This window comes from Salvia miltiorrhiza, chromosome 2 (assembly GCF_028751815.1).
Source record: "Salvia miltiorrhiza cultivar Shanhuang (shh) chromosome 2, IMPLAD_Smil_shh, whole genome shotgun sequence".
In the NCBI taxonomy this organism is placed as follows: Eukaryota; Viridiplantae; Streptophyta; class Magnoliopsida; order Lamiales; family Lamiaceae; genus Salvia; species Salvia miltiorrhiza.
Genome location: NC_080388.1, coordinates 74,569,643 through 74,583,613, shown reverse-complemented (window position 1 = coordinate 74,583,613; position 13,971 = coordinate 74,569,643). Strand labels below are relative to the sequence as shown.

The following is a 13,971-nucleotide window of genomic DNA, read 5'->3' as shown; positions in this document are numbered from 1 at the left end:
AAATAAACTCGAAGCAAACGAGATAGTATTTGCATATAGAAAAAAGATTCAAACGAATGGAAAATCAAGATACATAATTTATGAGTTTCCAAAGAAGTATTCTCTTGTGCCAGTTAATTAAGATCTTCGAGTCTAAAATAGACGTCTTAATTTTGTTATTTGTTCATTCATTAAAAACTCTGATTTGGCTAATATCACTGTGGATCTAGTTTCCACCAATTTATAATTTATTCATAGTGTGTTTAGTTTCACATTTAATATAAATTAATTTCAAAGCTATTTCTAATTAATATAAAATAAATTAATTATTTTATAAATATTGTATAACAAAATTAGTAATTATTTTTAGTTTTTACTTTTTATTTGTAATTTTTATGCTTTAAAAATAACAATTTTTAAAAAATATATTAAAAATTATAAAATAAAATATGGAGAAAATAATAAAAATAACTATTTTTTTAATCAAAAGTTTTAAATAAATATATTTGTTAAAGTATTTAACTACTTTTTTGTTCAAACATAGTATATTAAATTACAATTGCGTCAAATAAAGTCATACAATAGTACTTTTTGTGAAACCGACAAACCAAAAACATGGAAAAGAAAAAGTTGAAAAACAGAAAAAGAAGTTAAAAAAAAAGTGAAAAAGCAAAGATTCGCCAATGGCATAGCTCAACTGTTTGCTCCATTTTGCTTTAGTAGCCAAATAATGCCAGTGCTTCTCTCTCACTCATCTATCCACTCCTCTCTTCACTTTTAGCCGCTCAAAACCACCGTCGCAGCCACCCTTCCTCCGCCGCGAGCTCAGCCACCCTCATCCAACAACATATTTTCTTCTGGGTTGACTTGAAAATCTGTCCTTTTCTCTGAAAATCCCCAATTATATAGATTGGAAATCAGGTAATTCTTGACTTATTCGTCTCTTGTTCACACTGTGTCTATTTTTAATTGTTTATTAATTAGTTAATTACTACTATGTTTATGGGTAAATTGCCACAAAATACATAAAGTTTAGACGGATTTTGATTTTGAAAAATAGGCTTTGATATAGATAGAATTACCCGAGTAAGAGATGTTTAATTCGAGCTTCTTTTAGTCTTTTTGAAGGATTTAATTGGACTCTCAGGAAACTAGATTTTGGTTTTGAATAATGACAGAATTTGACGAAAAAATGGGTTTTTTTGGGTCCATGAATAAATAATTTTAAAGATCATTTGGCAGGGGATTCGAACTTAACAAATATATACAAAATAGAATTAATTTAAAATTTTCGATTTAAAAAAAATAAAAAAAAATAGCTAGTTTTAAAATTTTGTTCACATTGTAGCTGTCTTTATTTTTAATTAACTAAATTAATTTTTTTTTTATTTTGAGCCAAAATTTTTAAATTGATCGATTTTTATATATTTGACCATTTTATATATGAACATATTATGTCCAAATAGCAATCTTGATACCTTTAATGACCTCAAACATTAATTATTCTACTATTAGATCAATACACATATAAACTAATTAGTGCAGTGACGACTTCTGTATCAAATTCAAGTTTAAATATTTTAGTTATTAGACCTCACCTCTATGTTTATTTTCTGTTGAGGTATATCATGTATATTATGGAATTATTTTTTAGCTCAAGATTTTTTTTGAGGAGGAGATTGGAATATTTTACAAGACCGTGCCACGGTGTACTAGAACTTGAGCCTAAATGCCTCAAACGTTAACTATTTTACCGCTAAATCAGCACACGCATGCAAGAAATTTTATTGTATTCTTATTGATGCAGCATACATATATGAACATCTTTTCGGCATAGTGAAGATCTACCTATACTTGCATAATAATTGAAGTTTTCAGATTTAGTGAGACAATGTACTTGTGCTTGATCTAAATATCGTCAATCGGAATTTTCTTGATTTGTAGGACCTCGAGAATGGATGATGCTAAAGATGCAGAGTTCTCATTGAAAGTGATGATAAATAAAAAGAAAACTAAGGTACTCTTTGTAGAAGCTGACAGCCATTTCGCAGACATTTTGTTAAGCTTCTTGACTTTGCCGTTGGGAAGAATTATCAAAGTCCTTGAGAAGCACTATGGAGACGAGGCACCTATCATTGGTAGCTTAAGCAGTTTGTACCATAGCTTAGTGGATCTTGATATCACCTGTTTCTGGACAGAGGGTGCCAAGCAGACTCTGCTCAATCCAGCAAGTTCATTCGAAGATGAATACGCAAGGCTGAAACTCGATTACAACGATTATCACCCCGCTAAATATTTCACGTGTAGATATCTTTCTTCTCATAGTATCCGTAGTGTAAGCATGTACCATGATAGTGCCCCTATGTGCCTACGATGCGAATATATGCATCAGAGGATAATAAAGCAAGATGAAAAAGAGTGTCAATTTGCTTCTGAAGATGGAGTTTTCACCATAAATACAACACCTTTCATAATTTCTGATGATCTGCAGATATTTCCAAATAAGATAGGACTCTTAGGAATCATCAGCATTCTTGGCCTTACAGATGCGGATAAGGCTCAGCCAATCAACGTGACTTTTGGATTCAGTGAGGTGAAACATCAACACTTTTAATTTTTTCTTTACAATTTTTGTTTTCACTTATTCCTCCTCTATTGTTAGATTATGAGTTTGTTGAAGGCGTCATTGATCTCCCAAACTCCATTCTCGGACCTCATACTGAGTAAAGCAAGACATGTGAACTCTGTAGCTGTGGGATCTGAACCCGAGACCTCAGTAAATCAGATCAAGAATGAGGACAATACCGACTCCAAGAAGATAGTTTTGAAAGTCATGGTACAAAAGTCTTGTGGTAAGTTATTGTATGCTCAAGCTGAGGAAGATTTTGTCGAGTTTCTGTTTAGTTTGTTCAATATCCCACTGGGAGGAGCTGAGCACCTTTTGGCCGGCAAGACTTGTATTAAGGCTATAGACAACTTGTACCGGAGCACAGCTGTGGTTATCGATGACAAGTATTTCAAGGCACCAGATACGAGAAATAGGCTAACCAAACCCAATGTGGTTCATGGTTGTATTTCCGATGACAACATTCTTCTCCTCACTGAAGAGTGCTTACCTGATGACTATAGTGAGATGTTGTGGTCTTCTTCTGATAAGTTTCCTAATGGCAAGGGGAGTTATCTTAAAACACCGCAAACTTATCATGTGACAGACGATTTAACTGTGACACCTTTATGTATTGTCTCGATCCTTTCTACCCTCAATAAGCAGGAAATCCCCATATCTGATGTCAAAGAAGTGGAGCTGCAAATCGGGCTGAAAGAGGTAATGTAATAAATATGAAATCTTTGAGTTAGATGATGTTTTTCTGTATATGTTAGGATGTTGAGACAAAGTTTGTTGTTGCAGGGTTTGAACATACTGAAAGCCTCTCTTACATCCACTACTGCTCTCACTGATGCTCTGCTCGATCAAATATCGATCAAACAACCGAAGCAAGAACTCTTAGTTTGATCACAAGATTTCAATCATCTTACCGCCTATGTAAGTAATCTTGTTTGCTTGTATTTATAGCTGCAGTTCTTGATTTAGGACAGGGAAATCTCTTCACTATCTGAACTTAAAATCTTTTTATTGAGGGTTCTGTTTTTTCTGATATATTTTATCTACTTGTATTGTGATCATTCCAGTCTTGAGCAAAAAATGGAGAGCAATTGGTTGCAGCTACATTTGCACATTACAAACTAAAACAAGATACAATCAAATAAAACACAAGATCATCAATTTTAGAGGTGAATAATCAAGTAACTTGAAGAACAAAAACATCAAAATGACTAGAAAATAAAGCACCGTAGCTATCAATTACAAGTTCAAACTATTTACATATAGGAGCAGAACTCATAGTCCTCGGCTCATGAGAATCAAGAACTACACTTGCTTTATTTAGTATGAGGTTTGACAATGGAGTTGGGGAAGTGAAGGAATCCTTCTGCAAACTCAACATCTAATCACAATATGTAAGTACAATTTGTAAGCAAAAAAACAGAAAAAAAAAAGGAATGAAACTGTAGATAGAATCACATAGAATCAAGAATCACCTCATTCAACCCAGTCGTCACTTTCATCGCCTCAGCCTCAACCACATCCGCATCTGTAATATCTGCAGATCATCAGAGATTTATGAAAGATGGTGCTCTGTAAATGATGAAATCTCCATCTTTCTAAGCAGCTTGAGACACTTTTTCAGCTACTTCTTTCTTCATAAAATGTCTTCTGCATTTCTTGCAACGACCGGCAAGATCATAGTGCATGCTTACATTGAAGTGTATTGTTACATTGTTGAATATTGTTTAATAATATTTTATATTTGCTTTAGATTTTAAAATTGAATTTTTTGTTTTAAATTGCAAAATATTTGCTAACATACTGCAGACAGAGCATCAAGGAATTTATTGGTTTGGTGAGTAAGAGATGACTAATTTTTTTTTTTTTTTGTAAAATTTGCTTTTGACGGTATAAAATTCGATATTATGCTTAATCATGCACAAATAAACTCGAAGCAAACGAGATAGTATTTGCATATAGAAAAAAGATTCAAACGAATGGAAAATCAAGATACATAACTTAAAACAACAATGAAGCACAATAACTATTAATATAACATATAAGCCAATATTTGCAACATACATAGGAAGAATGGATATCACACTTCTCTCTTTGGCTGTTTGATTGATTTGCCACTCAGAAGAGCATCAGTGAGAGCAGTAGTAGAAGCAAGAGAGGCTTTCAGTATGCTTAAAGCCTGCACCAACACAATTCATCTCAACATCTAAACATACAGAAATATAGCAACCAAGATTTTAAATGAAAGTTTACCTCTTTCAGCCCAATTTGCATCTCCACTTCTTTGACATCAGTTATCGAGATTTTCTGCTCTTTAAGAGAGGAAAGTGTCGAGGCAATGCAGAAAGGCTTAACAGTTAAATCATCAGCCACGTGATAAGTTGGAGATCCTTTAAGATAACTTCCCTTCCCATTGGGAAACTTAACAGAAGAAAAATATGACAGACGATCACTATAGTCAGCAGGCAAGCATTCTTCAATGAGAGGGAAAATGTGGTCTTTCGAAACATAGCCATGAGGTAGAGTGGGATTCACTAGCCTCTTTTTCGTATCCGGGGTGATGAAATGATTGCTATCTATAAGGTTGGATGTGTTCCCATATAAGTTGTCTATTGCCTTAACACAAGTGTTACCGGCAAGAAGATGCTCAACTCTTCCGAGTGGGATGTAGAGGAAACTAAAGAGAAACTCTACAAACTGTTTCTTAGCTTGAGCATACAAAAGCTTACCAGTAGATTGTTGTATCATCACTTTCAAACTTAAATTCCTAGAGTTATTGGGATTCTCTTTGTTTCCGGTGTGTGGTTGAGTCACCATGAGTGTAGAGTAAATCAGCTGTGTTGTTTTATTCAGGATGACATCCGACAATGGAGTTGGAGACGTCAAGGATGCCTTCAACAAATTCATAATCTAACAGAAATAAGGATAACAATTGAAGTCAGTGAAGAAAAATGAGGGAGGAAGATTGAGATTATGGAAACAAGAATAACCTCATTAAAGCCCAAATCCACTTCGATTTGCTCGGCGTTATCCATGTCTGTAATACCAAGAAGGCTAATGATACCTAAGAGTCCTGTCTCATTTGGAAATATGTGGAGATCATCAGAGATTATGAAAGATGATGTATTCATGGTGAAAACTCCATCTCTAGATGCAGCAGCTTCAGATCCCTTCTTAACTACTTCTATTTTCATAGCACCATCACATGAGTAAGATTTGCATTTCTTAACATGATCATAGTAGATGCTTACGCTACGAAATCTATAAGAGCACTGATAGAGACCGATACAATAGAAATATTCAGCAGGCTGAAAATCAGTGATGTCGAGTTTGAGCCTTTGGTATTCAGCTTCGGATGAACTTGTTGGATCGAGCAGAGTCTTCTTAGCCCCATCTGTCCAGAAATGGGCACTGTCGAGATCTACTGCGCTACGGTACAAACTGCTTAAGCTTCCAATGGTAGGCGCCTCGTCGTCTCCATAGTGCTTCTCGAGGACTTTCACAATTCTTCCCAACGGCAAACTCAGGAAGCTTAACAAAATGTCTGCAAAATGGCTATCGGCTTCTGCGAAGAATACCTTGGTTCTCTCTTTATTGATCATCACTTTCAACGAAAATGTAGCACCCTTTTTATCATCAGCCATTCTTGAATTTGATACAGAAGTCGTCACTGCACTAATTAGTTTATATGTGTATTGATCTAATAGTAGAATATAATTAATGTTTGAGGTTAAAGGTATCAAGATTGCTATTTGGACATAATATGTTCATATATAAAATGGTCAAATATATAAAAATCGATTAATTTAAAAATTTTGGCTCAAAATAAAAAAGGATTAATTTAGTTAATTAAAAATAAAGACAGCTACAATGTGAACAAAATTTTAAAACTAGCTAAATTTTTTTTATTTTTTTTTTAAATCGAAAATTTAATACTATTAATTTTATTTTGTATATATTTGTTAAGTTCGAATCCCCTGCCAAATGATCTTTAAAATTATTCATTCATGGACCCAAAAAAACCCATCTTTTCGTCAAATTCTGTCATTATTCAAAACCAAAATCTAGTTTCCTGAGAGTCCAATTAAATCCTTCATAAAGACTAAAAGAAGCTCGAATTAAACATCTCTTACTCGGGTAATTCTATCTATATCAAAGCCTATTTTTCAGAAAAAAATTAAAATTTAGTGTATTTTATTTCAAATTTTAAAGATTGCGAGCAAAATCAAAATCCGTCTAAATTTTATGTATTTTGCGGCAATTTACGCATAAACATAGTAGTAATTAACTAATTAATAATCAATTAAAAATAGACACAGTGTGATTGTGTGAACAAGAGATGAATAAGTCAAGAATTACCTGATTTCCAATCTATAAAATTGGGGATTTTCAGAGAAAAAGACAGATTTTCAAGTCAACCCAGAAGAAAACATGTTGTTGGATGAGGGTGGCTGAGCTCGCGGCGGAGGAAGGGTGGCTGCGACGGTGGTTTTGAGCGGCTAAAAGTGAAGAGAGGAGTGGATAGATGAGTGAGAGAGAAGCACTTGCATTATTTGGCTACTAAAGCAAAATGGAGCAAACAGTTGAGCTATGCCATTGGCGAATCTTTGCTTTTTCACTTTTTTTTTTAACTTCTTTTTCTGTTTTTCAACTTTTTCTTTTCCATGTTTTTGGTTTGTCGGTTTCACAAAAAGTACTATTGCATGACTTTATTTGACGCAATTGTAATTTAATATGTTTGAACAAAAAAGTAGTTAAATACTTTAACAAATATATTTATTTAAAACTTTTGATTAAAAAAACAGTTATTTTTATTATTTTCTCCATATTTTATTTTATTTTATAATTTTTAATATTTTTTAAAAAAAATTGTTATTTTTAAAGCATAAAAATTACAAATAAAAAGTAAAAATTAAAATAGCACCTTAGATTTCTCTCTATTGATCATCACTTTCAACGAAAACGTAGCATTCTTGTTCTTGTTTTTCTCAGACATTTTGGTGGAGGCGAAGATTTTTCTACAATTCTATTTTCTTATTTGTGAAACATCAACCTTTCAAGTTCCACCATATTAATATTATTTGTATCTCATAAAGAGGGTGAATGCAGAGAGTCTCGGAATTTGGTAGGACTCTTAGGTTAACTTCTTCCCCATAAAAAGGGAGGGTTTGGTGTTAAGAAGGATGTCAAGTTGTCGTTGAAAGTGATGATAAATATAGAGAGAAATGAGGTACACAATATATATTTCGAATTTTTACTCCAATAACATTTACGATAATTCTTATTTCAACAAACAAATAATAGTTACTCCATCTCATATATTGTGCAACTTAAATTTTTTGATACTCATATATTATTAAATAATTAATTAAATTTTAAATATAAACCAGTTAGGTCATCTAGCTGCTTAATTCGAAGCTAGCTACTGCATGGAGTTTAATTTGATTTAGTATCTCATAAAGAGAGCGAATGCAGAGAGTCTTGGAATTTGGTGGGACTATGTTACTCCAATAGCATTTGCATAATGGAAATAGATCCAAACGAATGGAAAAATCAAGATCCATAATTTAAAATAAAAATGAAGCACCATATATAGTGCTATTAAAATAAGCAGAAAAACAATATTTGGAATTGGAGCATGGATCACAGTCAGACTTTTTCTCTCTTAGGTCGTTTGAGTGATTTGCGAGTCTTCAGAGCATCAGTGAGAGCAGTAGCAGAAGTAAGAGAGGCTTTCAATATGCTACAAGCCTGCACCAACACAATTCATCTCAACATCTAATTACATACATTCACAAATATAACAACCAAGGTTTCAAATATACAGTTTAATTACCTCTTTCAGCCCTATTTGTATCTCCACTTCTTTGACATCAGATATCGAGATTTTCTGCTGTTTAAGAGAGGAAAGTGTCGAGGCAAAGCAGAAAGGCGTAACAGTTAAATCATCGGCCACGTGATAAGTTGGAGATCCTTTAAGATAACTTCCCTGCCCATTGGGAAACTTGACAGAAGAAAACATCAATATATTATCATAGTCAGCAGGCAAGGATTCTTCAGTGAGGGGGAAAATGTAGTCTTTCGAAATGTAGCCATGAGGTAGAATGGGAGTCATTAGTCTCTTTTTCGTATCCGGGGTAATGAAATGCTTGCTATCTATGAAGTTGGATGTGTTCCAGTACAAGTTGTCTATAGCCTTAACACATTCGCTACCGGCAAGAAGATGCTCAACTCCTCCAAGTGGGATGTAGAGAAAACTAAACAGAAACTCTACAAACTGTTTATTAGCTTGAGCATACACTACCTTACCAGTAGATAGTTGTATCATCACTTTCAAACTGAAATTGGTAGAGCTATTGGTATTCTCTTCCTTTGCAATTTGTTGTTGAGACACCGTGCACGTGAGTGTAGGGTAAATCTTTGTTGTTTTATTTAGGATGATGTCCGACAATGGAGTTGGGGACGTCAAGGATGCCTTCAACAAATTCATAATCTAACAGAAATAGAGATAATAATGTAAAAAAATTAAAAAAAATAATGAGTGGAGGAAGATTGTGATTATGGAAACAAGAATTACCTCATTGAAGCCCAAATCCACTTTGATTTGCTTGGCATTATCCATGTCTGTAATGCCAAGAAAGCTAATGATTTCTAAGAGTCCTGTTTCACTTGGGAATATGTGGAGATCATCAGAGATTATGAAAGATGATGTATTCATGGTGAAAACTCCTTCTCTAGATGCAGCAGCTTCAGACCCTTTCTTAACTACTTCTTTAATCATACTATCATGCATGCAAAGTTTGCACATGATGACATCATCATAGTAGATGCTTACGCTACGAAATCCATAAGACTGAGAGTGATAGTAGGGATATTTACTACACTTGAAATATTCAGCAGGCTGAAAATCAGTGATGTCGAGTTTCAGCCTTTGGTATTCAGCTTCGGATGAACTTGCTGGATTGAGCAGAGTCTGCTTAGCCCCGTTTGTCCAGAAATAGGAACTGTCGAGATTTACTAAGCTACGGTACAAACTGCTTAAGCTACCAATGGTAGGCAGCTCGTCTCCATAGTGCTTCTCGAGGACTTTGACAATTCTTCCCAACGGCAAACTCAAGAAGCTTAACAAAATGTCTGCGAAATGGCTGTCGGAGTCTGCAAATAGTACCTTAGTTCTCTCTTTGTTGATCATCACTCTCAACGAAAATGTAGCACCCTTTTCATCATCAGCCATTCTGAAATATATATGTGGTACAAACAAAAGAAATATTAGAAAAATGTAATCGAAACTATTCAGCAAACCTTCCCTTTTTATAGGGGAAGAAGTTAACCAAGCGCCACTAGTCCCACCAAATTCCAAGACCCATCGGATTGTATTTGATTAACTTTCTCCTATTTTATTTAATCCAAAAAAATCGATTTTATTTTAGATTGAAAAAGTGAAGTAGAAGTACCTCTTCCAACTAAATTGCCGATTTAGTGTCAATGTAGAACACAGTTTAAATTTAAATAAGTTTCATTTTAAATATAGGTTTATAAATTTGATACATGCATGTGATCGATAACAGTTTCATAACTTTTTTAATGAAACGATTTCATAAATATTAGGAGATCAAATGCATCCCTTCTGGAGTCGAGGAGAATAATCTTGTTAATTAACTGTATTCTGTATATATTGGTTTCAATAAGTCCATACAGCCACATTGTGGTTCCCATAATTTAGTTTAATAGGGAAATTTTCAATTTATTTAAATTATTACTATTTTTTAATAAAAATTGGATTTAGTTATTTTATTGTATTCTCTACATTGTAGTTATTTTTTTATAATTTTTTTTGCATCTTTTATTTTTAAATTTATTTTTTTAATAAAAATAAGAAAATTACAAAAAATTATTAAAAAATAATTATAATGTAGAGAATACAATAAAATAAGTAAATCTTATTTTTATTTTAAAAAATAAATTAATTTAATTTTTATTTAAGTGATTTATGGGTGGCCACAATGTGGCTATTTAATCAACATGATACATTAAAGTTGAACAATATTAGTATAAACTAATTTCTAATTTATATAATTTGATTATTGCAATTGAATTTAGCGAATCTAAACACGCAATGTGACAAATAAATAATTAAAATATCCTGAGCTTTATGTAAAGCAGTATATATCACAATTGCATCAATAAAAAATTTCAACGAATAACCAACCAAAAACTAAAGACATAATACTAATTAATTTCTTTTAATAAATTTACGGATTTAATGTTTGTGCTCTTTTCTTTAATTATAGCGTTTTAAGTTATACCATACTATCACTTTATCTTTTGAATTTTCAAATTACATGTGACAACAATTCCACAATTAATCAAAATGGCGAATCTTCTTCCAAGTTATACTCGACGTTTGGTTAGTTTCTCTATCTCGAAAAAAGGTAGTACTGATTAATGCATACAATCTTTGGAATTTGGTTGGACTTGGTCTTGGGTAATTAGGATAATAATTTCTTGCCCTTTAAAAGCGAGGGTCTGCAGAAAAATCTTGATAGCAATCTAAGATTACATCTCTATTACCACAAATTAATATTACTACACATTTTAGCAGAATGTCTGATGCAGCTAACGAGGATGTCAAGTTCTCGTTGAAAGTGATGGTCAATAAAGATAAAACCAAGGTACTCTTTGCAGAAGCCGACCCCCATTTTGTAGACATTTTGTTAAGCTTCTTGACTTTGCCGTTGGGAAGAATTATCGAATTCTTCGACAACCACTATAAAGGTGAAGAGACACCCAGCATTGGAAGCTTAACCAATTTTTCTCGCAGCTTAGACAATCTCGCTGATGCCCATTTTGTGACGGAGGATGCTCAGCAGGCTCTGCTCTATGTAAACAGTTCATTCGAAGATGCATACAAATGTCTGAAACTGGACATCTCTAATTCTCAGTCTGCCAAGTATTTCTGTTGTTTCTTAACCTCTCATGGAAGTATTCCTTGTGTGAGCATATACTATGATAATCTCACTTGCAAAGTCTGTGGCAATACGATGAGAAAAGAAGCAGCTGAAAGGCCGTCTATAGCTGCATCGAGTGATGGAGTGTTCGTTAAAAGTAAAGCATCTTTCACAATCTCCGGTGATCTGCAAATATTTCCAAATGAAATTGGGCTCCTGTCATTCATCACCCTTCTTGGCATCACAGACGCGCATGAGGCGCAGGAAATCCAAGTGTCGTTTGGGTTCAATGAGGTGATTCTGGATTCTCTAATCTCAATTTTCCTTTATTTTGGGTATTAATTGGTTATAATCCAGAAATTGAATTTCAAAAAATTGGGGTTAGAATTGTAATTTTATGAAATTTTCGAAAAGAATCCAAGTTACTATTCTTTATTCTCTCAATTTAGTAATTTATGCCTATTCTAAAATTCTATTCGCTTATAATATCTGTCATATTCATATATTTTTATTTTAAGGTCTATTGTATAATTTAATATTTTATATATTTTAATAATTATTTGAGTGGTACTATCTATTAGGACTCTTTATCCACATTAAGTTACTATTCTTTATTCTATTAGAAGAATTCTTGGATTAAAATTAATTTTTCCGCAACTTTTGATTTTGATTCGTTCTACGATTAGATCTTAAGTATATAAGACAAAATTTAGATATTACATTAAACTTTTAAAAAATGTATTGTCACAAAACGTTGCTATATGAAAGTGATTCATTTTTACGTGCAAAAGCAGTCATTTCTGCTAGTTATCTATATAAATTTGTAGCCAATTAATGCAATGTTGTTAGATAATGGACTTGTTGAAGGCATCATTGACGTCACCAACTCCATTGTCGGACCTCATCCTACGTAAAAAAACAAAGAGTTCAACTGCAGCTATTTCAATGCATGAAATTGTGAACGAGATAAACCCCAGGTGTAGGAATCTAAGTTTGAAATTGATGATACGAAAATCCACCGGTGAGCTTTTGTACGCTCAAGCTCAGGAAGATTTCGTCGAGTTTCTATCCGGTTTGCTCACCATTCCACTAGGAGGATTGGAGCATCTTCAAGCCGGCAAGTCTTGTTTTAAGGCGATAAACAACTTGTACCGGAGCACGGCTGAACTAGACGACAAGTATTTCAAGACCTCGGAGACGAAGAAGAGGCTAATGAATCCCCATTTGCCTCATGGTTGCATCTCCCCAAACCAGATTCTTCCCCTCACTGAAGAATGCTTGCCTGCTGAGTACATTGATGATCTCTCGCTCTTTTCTTCGGTTGCGTTTCCTGAAGGCCAGGGAAGATATCTCGAGCGACCAACAACTTATTTGGTGAGCGATAATTTGACTGTGACTCCTTATTTTACTGCTTCTGCTCTTTGCCGTATGAATAAGGAGAAGATTCCGATATCTGATGTTGAAGAAATGCAGCTGCAAATTGGATTGAAAGAGGTAAATACAACTTTGATAGCTTTTAATTGTATATATGTTTAGATGTTGAGAGCAAATTTGTTGATGGGTGCAGGCTTTGAGCATACTGAAAGCTTCTCTTACATCCACCACTACAGCTCTCTCCGATGCTCTGCTCAATGCTTACCCATCGCACAAACGACAAAAGAAATAATTTTGAGGCCGGTTCTTGGTTGCCTCACTGCTGCATGGAGTTTGCATCGTTTGAATGTCCCTTGATGGAAAATATTGATACCTAATAGGGTGCTTTGTTTGTTATTTCTGTTATGAACCTTGCTTGATTAATTTCTTATCCGCTGTGAAATGAGCTTATGAAGGCTAGTATTGTAGACATAATTTATGAGTTTTCAAAGAAATATTCTCTTGTGCGAGTTAATGAAGATCTTCGACTCTAAAATAGACGTCTTAATTTTGTTATTTGTTCATTCATTAAAAAAAGCATTTTCTCCGTCCAGGAAATATGTTTTTAGTCGGCACAAATTTTAATAAAAGCTGCCTGTTGATTGCGATAAAGCCATTTTTTCTTGAGGAAGCAGCCACTTATATAAGGTGACAGATGATTTAACTGTGATTTTCTTTACAGGTGTATTGAGTGATGTCACACTAATCTTTATTCTTTTGAATTTTTGAATGAATTATATGTGACAACAATTTCATAAATATTAGGAAGTCAAATGCATCCCATCTTGCTGCTTAATTCCAAGTTAGCTACTGACGTTTAATTTGATTTTGTATCTCATAAAGAGAGTGAATGCAGAGAGTCTTGGAATTTGGTAGGACTAATGAATCTTAGGTTAACTTCTTCGCCATAATTAAAAAGGGAGGGTATGGTGTTAAGAAGGATGTCATGTCGTTGAAAGTGATGATAAATAATCATAGTTATGCATCTATTGATCTCTTTGATGTTGC

The 13,971-nt window shown here is 33.6% G+C and overlaps 4 protein-coding genes across 6 annotated transcripts; 2 read left to right on the top strand and 2 right to left on the bottom strand.

The window, feature by feature from the left end:
* The first annotated feature begins 648 nt into the window (after positions 1 to 648).
* LOC131009375 (uncharacterized) lies at positions 649 to 4,300 on the top strand. 2 transcript variants are annotated; one of them, XM_057936678.1, is made up of 5 exons: positions 649 to 900; positions 1,924 to 2,572; positions 2,642 to 3,304; positions 3,389 to 3,523; positions 3,869 to 4,300. In XM_057936678.1, the coding sequence occupies exons 2-4, from the start codon at positions 1,934 to 1,936 to the stop codon at positions 3,491 to 3,493; spliced, it is 1,407 nt and encodes a 468-aa protein (XP_057792661.1). In that variant the 5' UTR covers positions 649 to 900; positions 1,924 to 1,933; the 3' UTR covers positions 3,494 to 3,523; positions 3,869 to 4,300. The 2 variants fall into 2 exon arrangements, with proteins under 2 accessions (XP_057792661.1, XP_057792660.1); XM_057936677.1 differs by lacking the exon at positions 3,869 to 4,300 and adding an exon at positions 3,670 to 3,702.
* A 233-nt stretch (positions 4,301 to 4,533) lies between these two features.
* On the bottom strand, positions 4,534 to 7,222 carry LOC131009374 (uncharacterized). 2 transcript variants are annotated; one of them, XM_057936676.1, is made up of 4 exons: positions 6,962 to 7,222; positions 5,593 to 6,247; positions 4,856 to 5,512; positions 4,534 to 4,781 (listed from the first exon to the last, which is right to left on the bottom strand). In XM_057936676.1, exons 2-4 carry the CDS (start codon positions 6,244 to 6,246, stop codon positions 4,683 to 4,685), a joined length of 1,410 nt encoding a protein of 469 aa, XP_057792659.1. In that variant the 5' UTR covers position 6,247; positions 6,962 to 7,222; the 3' UTR covers positions 4,534 to 4,682. The 2 variants fall into 2 exon arrangements, with proteins under 2 accessions (XP_057792659.1, XP_057792658.1); XM_057936675.1 differs by having other exon boundaries at positions 5,593 to 7,222.
* Positions 7,223 to 8,251: 1,029 nt separating this feature from the next.
* On the bottom strand, positions 8,252 to 9,836 carry LOC131010008 (uncharacterized). The gene is made up of 3 exons (XM_057937403.1): positions 9,180 to 9,836; positions 8,439 to 9,077; positions 8,252 to 8,353 (listed from the first exon to the last, which is right to left on the bottom strand). Exons 1-3 carry the CDS (start codon positions 9,834 to 9,836, stop codon positions 8,252 to 8,254), a joined length of 1,398 nt encoding a protein of 465 aa, XP_057793386.1.
* A 1,369-nt stretch (positions 9,837 to 11,205) lies between these two features.
* Positions 11,206 to 13,216, top strand: LOC131010007 (uncharacterized). The gene is made up of 3 exons (XM_057937402.1): positions 11,206 to 11,844; positions 12,400 to 13,044; positions 13,118 to 13,216. The coding sequence occupies exons 1-3, from the start codon at positions 11,206 to 11,208 to the stop codon at positions 13,214 to 13,216; spliced, it is 1,383 nt and encodes a 460-aa protein (XP_057793385.1).
* Positions 13,217 to 13,971: the final 755 nt, after the last annotated feature.

Bases quoted from the DNA above. Each gene is read 5' to 3' on its own strand.
- LOC131009375 (XM_057936678.1), top strand. From the start codon at position 1,934: ATGGATGATGCTAAAGATGCAGAGTTCTCATTGAAAGTGATGATAAAT. The intron at 2,573-2,641 runs GTGAAACATCAA...CTCTATTGTTAG, and splicing joins TGACTTTTGGATTCAGTGAG to ATTATGAGTTTGTTGAAGGC. The intron at 3,305-3,388 runs GTAATGTAATAA...TTGTTGTTGCAG, and splicing joins TGCAAATCGGGCTGAAAGAG to GGTTTGAACATACTGAAAGC.
- LOC131009374 (XM_057936675.1), bottom strand. From the start codon at position 6,246: ATGGCTGATGATAAAAAGGGTGCTACATTTTCGTTGAAAGTGATGATC. The intron at 5,513-5,592 runs GTTATTCTTGTT...TATTTCTGTTAG, and splicing joins TGGATTTGGGCTTTAATGAG to ATTATGAATTTGTTGAAGGC. The intron at 4,782-4,855 runs GTAAACTTTCAT...GTGTTGGTGCAG, and splicing joins TGCAAATTGGGCTGAAAGAG to GCTTTAAGCATACTGAAAGC.
- LOC131010008 (XM_057937403.1), bottom strand. From the start codon at position 9,836: ATGGCTGATGATGAAAAGGGTGCTACATTTTCGTTGAGAGTGATGATC. The intron at 9,078-9,179 runs GTAATTCTTGTT...AATTTGTTGAAG, and splicing joins TGGATTTGGGCTTCAATGAG to GCATCCTTGACGTCCCCAAC. The intron at 8,354-8,438 runs GTAATTAAACTG...GTGTTGGTGCAG, and splicing joins TACAAATAGGGCTGAAAGAG to GCTTGTAGCATATTGAAAGC.
- LOC131010007 (XM_057937402.1), top strand. From the start codon at position 11,206: ATGTCTGATGCAGCTAACGAGGATGTCAAGTTCTCGTTGAAAGTGATG. The intron at 11,845-12,399 runs GTGATTCTGGAT...CAATGTTGTTAG, and splicing joins TGTCGTTTGGGTTCAATGAG to ATAATGGACTTGTTGAAGGC. The intron at 13,045-13,117 runs GTAAATACAACT...TGATGGGTGCAG, and splicing joins TGCAAATTGGATTGAAAGAG to GCTTTGAGCATACTGAAAGC.